Source organism: Medicago truncatula, chromosome 6 (assembly GCF_003473485.1).
Source record: "Medicago truncatula cultivar Jemalong A17 chromosome 6, MtrunA17r5.0-ANR, whole genome shotgun sequence".
NCBI classification, from domain to species: Eukaryota; Viridiplantae; Streptophyta; class Magnoliopsida; order Fabales; family Fabaceae; genus Medicago; species Medicago truncatula.
This window is the reverse complement of record NC_053047.1, coordinates 36,479,975-36,492,024: the sequence shown is the minus strand read 5'-3', so window position 1 is coordinate 36,492,024 and position 12,050 is coordinate 36,479,975. Positions and strand designations below refer to the sequence as shown.

The 12,050-nt window shown below is 33.0% G+C and overlaps 2 protein-coding genes across 2 annotated transcripts; both read right to left on the bottom strand.

Moving 5' to 3' along the window:
- Positions 1-3,149: 3,149 nt before the first annotated feature.
- Positions 3,150-4,082, bottom strand: LOC11419329 (F-box protein CPR1). Its single transcript, XM_003620217.3, has one exon. The coding sequence runs from the start codon at positions 4,080-4,082 to the stop codon at positions 3,150-3,152; it is 933 nt and encodes a 310-aa protein (XP_003620265.2).
- Positions 4,083-8,835: 4,753 nt separating this feature from the next.
- On the bottom strand, positions 8,836-10,652 carry LOC11420207 (F-box protein CPR1). The gene has a single exon (XM_003620219.4). The coding sequence runs from the start codon at positions 10,515-10,517 to the stop codon at positions 9,123-9,125; it is 1,395 nt and encodes a 464-aa protein (XP_003620267.2). The 5' UTR covers positions 10,518-10,652; the 3' UTR covers positions 8,836-9,122.
- Between the last annotated feature and the right edge of the window lie 1,398 nt (positions 10,653-12,050).

Genomic DNA, 12,050 nt, shown 5'->3' with positions numbered 1-12,050 from the left:
AAGTAAAGAACAAGGATACAAAGATTACAAGAAACTTGATACAGAGAAGCCACAACAAACCAGCAACTCTAACCCCTACTACAAGATACTACCACACCTATATGATCACCCACCCCACCATAAAGCTAACAAAGTGCTAGAAGGAAAGTACCAGATACCTACAAAAAACTAAGAAGCCACCACTAGAAAACTATAAAGATCCTAAGGCAGTAAATACATACTGTTGAATGCATAGGACTGCAAAATGGTATGGATAAAAAAACTTATTTTTATTTTATATTTTTATTCGTAAAAAATATCGAATATTGATATCTTTATCTATAGATAATTAAGTGCAGTAATAAAGCCGAGAGAATAAGTTTGTTACATAAGTAGACCACTGAAAGAAACATTGATAATACATTCAAATTAACATAGTTCATTTCTGAAAAAGTAGAATCCATTCAACATTGTTCTGTCTCTCTGCCATAGGTACCCTTGACCTCCATAAAACTGGTTATTAACTACAACATTGTTCTGTCTATCTGTCATTCTCTGCATAACATTGCAACAAAACATGAGTTAACCAAAAGAGTACCAGTCTTGCAGCCGAAATATGATAAATACAGCTATAACATCTTAAAGTTACCAACCACAAGATATCTATTAGAACAGACAAATATCATGCTCAATGAACTAACATAGAAAGGTAGTAGACAATTTTGTCATCCATTGACAATTTCACTTGAGTGACTGGAATTGTCATTGCTTCATAAACAGAACTTTGAGCAATAACTGTGCAGTAAACATTGTCAGAAGCGTTACTTGGAACAACTAGGATCATATATGTTGGATTATAATACAGAAAAGAGATGTCAGCCTTGAGTGAGCGCATTCGTGTGCACGCTTGTCGTGGAAGATCAAAATGATTAAAGTGCGCGGCAGAAAATATCTTCATAAACATTTATCAGGTAAGAGAATTACAAAGGAATAAAACATAACATTGTTATAATACAAATGGTGGAGTCGACACTCCCATGTAAAGCCGGGCAACAAGACTGCCAGGTGGAGGCGGTTAGGAATGATGCAGGAACCAAGGAGGATATGAGAAGGACTAATCATAAACTAAGAGATTTGAAGTTAGTGTGACAGTGAGTATAAGGGTGGGGATAGCTATTGGAAAAAAGAGTGTGAAAAATCTATACTCTATCTGCTACTATCCTTCACTGCAATACCTTACTTGTTTCAATCTATTCTTAGTATGATTTCAAGCATATTCTGTAACGGTCTACTATTGAGCATTTGTATGAAATTCAAAATAATTATCCAACATCCATAAGTGAGGCTATGTTGAAATTAAGCTACTTATGAAATGACATTCTCAAAGTCACTGGCAATTAGAAATCATAAACTGGAAGCTGGAAACAACTAAAAACATTTTAAAATCGAACAAAATACAAAAGCCAATATTCTGCTATAATCCATGATAAATTTAAACAAAAAGATAAGTCTAGACAGTTCAGCCAGTAATCATAGGATAAATATGATGCAATCAATGATCACTCGGAAGAGAGAAAATCATAAATCTGCACATTGAATTTAGGCACTTATGAAGCAATGTCAGGTTTCTACCTGCATCAATAAATCGGCTTTATACATCATATTGTTACAATCAGAACAGAATAGTTATATGACGACTGAACTAAAGGAAACTGTCTCCCCCTTTTAACAGGTAAAGTGATCCGGCAAAGGCATTGTGATGCTTGAGCAACATTATGCTATGATTTTCCGTTTAAGTTATTCAAATCGACTGATATGTAAGAACCCATGTGTGATTGGAGAAAAACTACTAAATGACCATCAACCACTTATCTAAACAAATACATAGAATCCAAGTAACCAAATAGCATGCAATTATAGCAGAAACCTGACAGATTCAGTTAATGTGCCATTGAAAGGGGTAAATAATTTACCTGCCCTCTTCAAAGTGTAGGGTAAAAGATCGGAAACATCCCTAGCACAGGAAGCAAAATCCACAAACAGAGGAATGATCCATGAGCAGCTGAGAGTTTAATTATCGCCTGCATCATAAGACCTTAAATGTAAAACACCAACAAGGCGATAAATATCAATCAACCAAGCCCATATGAAACATTACATTGAAATGGAGTCCCGGAAAACTCTTCCTCCTAGAAAGAGTGTACCAATTTAAATTGACTGACCTACGGAAATAATTCATGAAGAAGATTAATTTAGTTGAACTATGCCGTCAAGCTTGAACACGCCCAGTTTGTTAATTTGGATTGGAATGTAAAAGGAAATATAGAGAAGAAAGATAAAGACAGTGACATTCAAATAGAGGTTTGATACTTATTGGATAATCAACTTTTTCAGATAGAAGATATTTCTACACAAAACTAGAGAGATTTGTGGCTGATTAGATTACCAAGTTTTTCATTCTTTTCATTGATATAGAAACAAAATTAGATTGCAAATAAAAGAGAGTAAAGATTCAAAATAAAATTGATTTTTTGAAAAGCCAAAATATATTATTAATAAATTCAATACAAGCACAACGTGTACAAAGGAAGGAACAAGGATACAAAGATTACAAGAAACTTGATACGGAAAACATCCCATACAGAGAAGCCAGAGCAAACCAGCAACTCCAACTGCTACTACATAATACTACCATTACTAATCACTAGAAACAAGATAGAGCTATGATAACACTCTCCACCATAAAGCTAACAAAACGTTAGAAGGAAAGCACCAAATGCTTGCAAAAAACAAAGAAATCTAGACTAGAAAACTATAAAGATCCAAGACAGGTAATACATATTGTTGAATGCATAGGACTGCAATATGGTATGCATAAAAATCTGAACGCATAACATCCCAACGGCGCAAAATTCCAGCATAACAGTACCAACCGTAGATACAGATCACAGTGTCCACAATGCAGCCATGACCAGGATACCCCTCACCAATATAACAAATGAAACCAGAGAAGTTGTGTTATCAAAATAAAACTGATAAAGCAAGACCAAATGATGTCTTAATTTACTTGACAATAACTGTGATGCGCACAATTGACAAGTCACTTTGTATACAAAGTAATAAACCAAGGACCACAATCGTATATACGTTGGTGAAAAGACAAACAATAATTAATTATTTAATCCTCCAAATGGAAGAATGGTTTCCTTGTAAACTATTATCCGACATTCAGGAAAATCCACTTTAAAACCAAGCTCCTCGATCATTTGGGTACTTAAATCAAACCAAGCTAGTTCTTTATCTTTTCTTGTAAAGGATATTTCCCCCTTTGTCCCCACTCCAAAAGGACGCTCAACACAAGGCAATGGTCTAACTGTGAAGAGCCTGGTCCATGTTTCCTTCATACCAACTTCACCCAAAATAGATACATGAAAAGTAGCCATCTTTTCATGATATGATATCAATGCAATGGACAAATTTAACACCACCAAGTTTATCCACTTCCACTCTGCTCCAACATCAAAACAATCATCTACATCTGAGGATACAGGTGTTATGAAGAACACTTCACTGCTCAAGTAAAACGATACCAAACTAGGTTGAAATGCGATATTATGTTTTTTCCAATATCCATAATCATTCTGACACAACCAATGACACACTCCATCCATGTAGACATGGGTGCCTTCCGTAATATCCAAAGAAGGCGGCATGTCAACCTCAAGTTTCCTCGAGGAGTTACTTCTTAGGTCATATATCTCCCATAAGGGTTCAAAATATTTGTTTCCCAGGCATCTGCAGTGCATATTTTCACGATCTGGAAAAAATAGAAAACGAATGACTTTATAGTCACCTGTAACAGAATCGTAACCAAATCCATGAAGATAAGATACAAAGCTACAATAACGCTTAACATCATCCGGAACGTATGATTCAAACGGAGTGGGAGGAAGGAGGTTGAATTTCTGGGTAGCTGGGTTCCATAATACATGTTTGTATACACAATATTGATGTAGCAAGATTGTGTCATTAATACTTCCAAAACCAAAAAGATCAATATAGGTTTTGTCTTCAAATGGATTTGAGAAATCTAATTTAACCATATTCTGAAACTTGTCACCCTAAAGATTATACAAAACTTGTAGCTGCTGGTAATGTGGCCAGGTCGTAACCTTTAGGAGTAGAGATGATCCATCATCAGAAAGAGAATTAGATGATAACAAATTGTTGCGGAACATGTTCATGAAACGAGTATTTTCAAATAAGAGAGACCATGATTTGCAAACGCATTCAATACGCTTGAAAGATTTAAGAGGCAAACTTCGTTTGCCACTGATCTGTTCTTCTCCATTGATTCGATTTTGGAATTATGGATTGTTAGGGTTTTGAGTCGAAAGAGCAGTGAGCCCAGACTGAAAAAAGGGTTATTTCCACCACTCTCTCTCTTTTTATTTCAAAGTTTTGTTTCTTTAACCCCGTAACCCTTCAAAAAATAAAAAAAAAGCTAAGCTCACCAGGACCCTTCAAATTTATTTAAAATAGTCATTAGATTTTTAAAATTTTTGTTTAATTAAGCTTCAATTTTATTGTAGATGTATCACAAAAGTATTTATATATTAATAAAATGAGAATTCGTTTAAGCTTTGTCTCTTCACTATTTTGTATATTTAATTTATTTTATATTTTTCTCATTTTTAATGATGTCATCGTAATAATATGCGTCAATGTTGTAATGAAAATATGGGCAAAACAGAAATTCGGATTTTATAATTTAAAAATTCCTACAATCTGGTTCGGATTTCATAATCCTAATATTTATACATAATAGTATTTTCGACAAAAAAATAAGGCACGCGAGTAAGCCATAATGTAGTAAAAGTAATAGTCTTGTTAGAATGGTAATGAATGAATATTCAATATTCTATATTTTTTCTTCTACTTACACCCTGAAAATTTTCAGGACACCTAAATTTCATTAAAATTTATAGATAATACAAAAATTGGTCTTATGCATCTATTTTGGAAAAAATACCTTATCACTCACTCTAAAGGTTCATTTGCTCTATCACAAACGTTCATGGATGTGCGTCAATCTCAATGAAATTATGCTTCTTCAATGATCATTTTATGTGTTTTCATAAAATAAAATAAAAATTGCCGCTGTTTGTTTGAAAACTCAGTTTTTTTTTTGCATTTAATTATTTCTTTCTCTTCAATTTCATATTTTTCTTCGGTTTTAGAGGTATAGTGTAAACCCGGTTTACATACACTACCGTAAATGCAGTTTACATGATTCACGTAAGTTGAGTTTACGTAGATTTTTCTTTGGTTTTAAATGTTTATGTGAATTGAGTTGTTTACGATGTAGTAGTTTGTAATGCATGCAACTTGAGTTTATGTAGACTTCAATTATTGGACAATATATACGATGAAGTATTTATTAAACTCACTTGTGTTGGTTTGGTGGTGTTGGCATGAGACCTTGTAATGTGTTTCTCTCAAGGTCTTAGATTTGGTTGATCACGAAAATTGAAAATCGTGACCTGGTCCTTCATAAATCGCGTGCCAATTTCAATGGGTTTGTTCAGGTGCGCAATTGCACAAGCTGTCTATGTTCAAATTTGAATGATAGAAAAGAGGTTGATAGAAAGGACCTATCTGAAAAAAACTTGAAATTTAAATGACCTATCTGAAACTTTAGAAACTTAAAGGATCTATCCGAAACAAACTCGAAACTTAAAGGACATATTTGAAACCTTAAAAACTTAAAGGATCTATCTGAAACAAACATGAAACTTAAAGGACCCGGAAGGTATTTGGCCTTCATTTAACTACTAATTTTAAGATGAACAATACTATAACCGTTTATCCTTTAAAAAAAGAAAATACTATAACCATTTTCTATTAGATAATATTTGAATGATGTCAAAATTGAAGTTGTTGACATAACATTTTACGAATTTACGTTATTTATGTAAGTTTAGTTAATTTGGTCAGTGATAAAGTATAATATATGTGAAGGTCAAAGTTTAAATCCCTAAACACCTCATTTATTCACCTTTAAGGTAAATTTCATTAACGATTAGACTGTTTGATCCAATTTTTTTTTTTTTTTAAGAATTTACGTTATTCCTCACCCTATAAAAAGTCGTGCTTCAAAATATAATTTAGACCAAAAAATATTTTTGTCGTCCAATGTGGATTTTTGAAAAATAATTAGACTTAAATATATTTTTGTTCCTTATAAATATTTTAACTTTTTGTTTTAATTTCTCTAAAATCTTTTGACGACTTTTAATCCACAAAGGTTTTCAATTACAACTTTGATCACGGCTTTTAAGTCAACTCTTGTGTATCATTTTAAATTATATATTTTTTTTCACAATCATGTTTAAAATATTATAACAATCTTTTCCAAAAAAAAATTTACTTATAACAATCATCCGGAAGGTACTTTTATGGTTTTGTGAAGATGGAATAGTCTTGAAGATGATAATGTGGGAATAATTGGTTTATATGGAATGGCTGGGGTCGGAAAAACTACCCTTATGAAAAGAATTCACAATGAATTAGGAAAGAGGGAGCATAGTTTTGATTTAGTGTTGTGGGCAGTGGTTTCTAAAGATTGTGATATCAATAGATTGAATACAATCATGACCGACATTAGCAGAAGGTTAGGGATCGATGGTACTTTATGGAAGGAAAGTAGTCGAGACCAAAGAGTAGCAAAGATTTATGTGTTGATGTTAGATGATTTATGGGGAAAGCTAGAACTACAAGCGATAGGAACAAGCTGTTTCTGATTGTGGTTCAATTGAAGCTAAAGATGAGGAACAAGCTGGCTATCACTCCGACAATGATAATATATTCACAAATCTTAAGGTTCTTCGGCTTTTTGGTATGCAAAAACTAGTGAGCATCCACAAGAGAGTAAACTTATCAAGGAGTTATACCTTTGGTAATGATAAAAATCATGACAGATTCAAGATAGAAATACGGATTTTGACCTATTTTTTTGTTGTTTCACAGTTCATGACAGATTGAAAAGCATGGAATCGAAAGTTGAAAACAAAAATAGAAATACAGATTTCTTAATGCAAACTGCAAAGTTGGTTAGCACTATCAGCAACTGTTACAGTACTTTGTACCAAAAACTCTTGCAGCACTTCTTCTCAAATCAAAATCCACAATGGGCAAAACCTCAGCAGCTCCTGCGTAAACTAAAGAGAAATATGTCATTCAATTATGAAAACATCATTAACAAAAAAAGGAGTGAAGTAATAATAAGATATAGCCATAGGATTGTATACCATTACCAGAGCAGCGAGGCCAACAGAAAAAGTAGCTTGACACACTCCATCGTTGTCGACATGGTTTCAGCTAGTAAGTAAGTTGGACAAGAACAAGCTCGTCTATCAAACTCAGTTTTTGCCTCAACAAACATCTCCTTGGCAACATGAATGCACATTATTATTCCAAGCCGACAGTCACATTTAAAAAATTTAGCGTCAACGTTGCACTTCACTTCCCCCGGTAAAAGATGATAAAAAAACAAATTGCATTGTAACATTATTTTCCATACCGTCTAATCTAAACACCATGACATTCTATATTTTCCCACAGCAACATTTCCATCACAAAATAAACAATAAGAATCCACATGTTTGATACATTTGTAATTTTGTCCACCATCGCGTCTGTCTATTTTGAAACGATCCTTCCAAAAATCTGGTCAAAATTTTTGATTAAGGAAAAGTTCTGAATATGAAAATTTCCATAACAAGAAATTACTAACTCTAAGTTCTCCACTTGTCTGGATTAGTAAATCCTGGTAAGGAAACTCGGTACAATTAGTTTCCAATTTCTTTTGAATACAGTTTTCATCAATGTCTTCTAAATGACGAAGCTTGTCTTGAACTCTCATAACTAAATTTGGAGAATACACAAGATCTGTGGGAAGACATTAAGTTAATGACGATTCTTAGTTTCAAATGAACCTGGAATACATGAAATGAAAACAAAAAATTACTATAGTAGACCTTTTCAATGTTTTCTTCTGACCTACATATGAATAAACAGTTCTAACAAATGAGATTTCTTGTTCTGTTATACTACCAACAAATTCAAAAGCATCCTTCATTTTACCACTTGGCCCTTTCACATTTGCAAATACCAGTGGCTGGCATGATAATCATGATTGAAAATGGAAAAGAAACTAGTGCAAGTATCCAAGATAGGAAGAGTGTCACTATAAAGCTAGAGAAATATGCTGAGAGGTAAACCAAACAAAAACTAGTGTGACTTCTGCTTTACTGTGCTTGAGGATGATACCACTATCATTAATCTAACACATAACAACTTGAAAAGTAATGTTCCAATTGTTTTTACATGGATAAAAATTTGCCACATAATTCTGAAATGACTTTTACAACAATAGAGATAAAGGTCAAGTATTAGTAATGAGAAATGTTACAACATTATAGCTCATGACAGAACACTGATTGACCGAAGTACTGCAAGAAAAGTAATGACACTAAATCTGGCAGGTATAGTTGGATCGTTGTTTGAAAAGAACAATAGTATAGAGAACATGATTGAGTGATAGAAAACTAAATTGGGAGACTGGTGAAGTAAATTAGGAAATTCATATGGCCATCTTGTCCAATACCTCATGTGAACCTTAATAAAAGGAACATGAAAAAGATTAGTTGATTTGAACAAGGCCAGTTTATTAATTTGGATATGGAATGTAAAGGAAAATATAAAGCAGAAAGTTAAACATAGTGGATACAAACAGAATGTAATCAAAGTTCAAGCAGAGATCATTCTTTTCATAAAACTAGAGGGCATCCGGTGAAGCTAAAAGATCATTTTTTTCATTGATATAAAACAAAGATACAAAGATTACAAGAAACCATAACAAACATGATACAGTTATGATCACCCTCTTCACCATAAAGCTAACAAAGCGCTAGAAGGAAAGTACCAGATACTTGCAAAATAAAATTGAAAAAGGAATATCAAATGATTTCTTAATTTACTTGACAATAATTGTGATACGCACAATTGACAGGCTACTTTGAATACAAGGTAATAGCCCAATGACCGCAATCATTTTCCTCCCAGTGAAAACAGGAAGAAAACTACTTACTTGTTCCTCCAATTGGAAGAATGTTATCCTTGTATATTATTATCCGACTAGTATGACCCACTCCTTTGTAACCAAGCCCCGCAATTCTTTGCGTACTTAAATCAAGCCAAACTAGTTCTTCATCTTTTCTTAGGAAGAATATTTCTCCTTTTGTCCCCACTCCAATAGGACGCTCAACGCCAGACAATGGTCCAACAATGAAGATCTTGGTCCACGATTCTTTTATGCCAAATTCACCCAAAATTGATATGTGAAAAGTAGTTGTGCCTTCATGATATGACATCAATGCAATGGACACATTCAACACTGCCAAGTTTATCCAATTTTCTTTAACATCAAAACAATCATCTACGTCTGAGGGTATGGGTGTTGTGACGAACACTTCATTGCTCAAGTAAAATGATACCAAACATGGTCCAATGGGATTTTCTTCATGTTTTTCACACAACCAATGACACACACCATCCATATAGACTTGGGTTCCTGCATTACAGTCTAACGAATAAGGCATGTCAACATCAAGTTCTCTCCATGAGTTACTTTTTGAGCTATATATCTCCCAGGGCGCTAAAGATATATCTGCCAATAAGTCCATAACATCTTCAACATCACCAGGGTATTCAAATGACGCAAGTACAATAATACGTACATAACGAATGACCTTATAGTCATTTATAACATGGTCATAACTAAATCCATGAATACAAGACATAACAGAAAGCGTAACAAAACCCTGAGCAAAATCTGGGATAGATGATCCAACCGACTCAACCTCGCTAGGAGGAAGGAGCTTGATTGATTGGGTAGTTGGATTCCACAATGAAATTTGGCCTTTGTTATCATAATGATGGAGACAAAATGTGCCATTAATACTACCGAAACCAAAGATACGAAGACGAATATGGTTCAGAAATGAATCTGGGGCATCTAATTTGACCTTATTCTCAAAATTCTCACCAGAAAGAGAATATAAAACGTATCTACGGAGATCAAAAACAAAAACCCTAAGGAGTAGAGATGCTCCTTCGTAATAAGAATTAGATAAGAGACTGTTGTGGAACATGTTCATGAACAAACTATTTTCATACAAGAGAGACCATGATTTACGAACGGATTCAAATCGCTTGAAAGATTTAAGAGGCAACTTTGAGAGAATGGAGAAGTGAATATCATGAGGTATATAGACAGTACTCACACTTTCATTTGCAACTGATTTTTTCTTCTCCATTAACCAAACATCTTCATTTTTCTTCCTTTTGAGAACTCTTTTACCTGAACGCAAGTTAATGAAACTGTTCTCCACTGAATCTAAAGTGTTCGTGTTCTCCATAGAAGCTAAATGAACTTCATTTGCCACTGATTTCTTCTTCTTCTTCATCTTCTCCATTGATTCAATTTTGGAGTGTTTTAGGGTTTTTTGATCTTGGAATGGTAAACCCTAAACCCTAACCAGCATGTGGATTTGATTTTGGAGTGTTAGGATTTTGAGTCGAAAGAGAGATTCATACTACAAAAAAGAAGGATGATGTTTCGTTTTTTTTTTTTTTATCAATTAGTCTAGTGGCTCACAATTTAACGGTAAAAATGGAGTGTCTATCATTTGAATTCTGACCCTCTACACATAAAATGCAATATCTCTAAACTCATGGGCATACTTGTATTTTTATTTTATTATAGTATTTTTTAAATATTTTCTTTATATAGGATTTTTTTACAATAGAAATTAAATTTATTTTTTAAAAGCTTAGATGTATTTTTGATCCCCCTTATTATTAATGGCCCGGGGCAATAGTTAAGAAGTTAAAAATAAAAAAATTTCATTAAAAATAATAATTTTTTGACTTTTATAAAGTGGAATGTTCCATTTTCCATCCTTTTTCAATGCAAAATTTATATACTAGTCTCTTTAACTAGTGCCCCGTTCCCTATTTTTAAAGGTTTAGATGTACTTCTAGTATTTTATTTTTTCTTGAATTTTGGTCCCCATCTCATTGTGGGATTAATTTTGATGATGTGTGAAGATCATTAATGACATAGTATTGTATAGAAAATATCCTCAATTTTAATTTTGAATCTTTAAAAAAATTCTCAAATTGAAAATATTTTGTATTATAAAGAAAAGGAAAATATTAACAAGTGTTCCAAGGGCAATTGTTTAGCAGTTTAAAGTGGAATTTTTTTTTGAGAAATTGTACATTTAGGACATTGAAACAACAAAAAGTAATTCTTTCTATTTAAAATTTATCAATTATTTCTATTTTTAAATCCTTAATAAGTGCTCTTAAGATACTTGTTAGCATAAATCTCAAGAAAAATAAACCCCAAAGCCTTATTCATTCTATTTTTCCTTTTTTTTCTCTTAATCCCAAAGTCTCTCATCTCAAAAATTCTCAAACAGGCTATGACGTAAACTATGCAGCAAAAGACAACCTACCATGTCTCTGCCCTCCTAAAAAAAACAGCATGTTAGTACCGCTATGACTGGTGTTTGCGGTGAGGTTTGATTCGATTTTAAATCTAAAAGTCATATGAACCGCAATATAAAAAAGCATGTAGTTTGATTTGATTCCGTTGATTTTTAAAATAAAATCCGAACCAAACCAAACTAAATAAAATCAATACGGTTTGGGATGATGCGGTTTTTTTTTTTTTTTTGAGACAATATAATTTTGCATTCACATGAATCATAAGATTTTTTTATTTGAACCTTTCAATTTCGATCCAACAAGAATGCGTGAGCACATCAAATTTTTAATTGCATGTAATTTGATTTTGTCATTTGCAATATAATGACATTTGGACTGTTCCATACTCTTTGTCATTGGTCTTAATTTTGAGTTTCTATCGACATTTCTAATGCTTTTTGTTAGGTGTTCATTAACATGTATATTATGAAACAAAGAACCTCGATTCATTATGT

What these genes read in the sequence shown, in the direction of transcription:
- LOC11420207 (XM_003620219.4), bottom strand. Translation starts at nt 10,517, where the DNA reads ATGGAGAAGATGAAGAAGAAGAAGAAATCAGTGGCAAATGAAGTTCAT.
- LOC11419329 (XM_003620217.3), bottom strand. Translation starts at nt 4,082, where the DNA reads ATGGTTAAATTAGATTTCTCAAATCCATTTGAAGACAAAACCTATATT.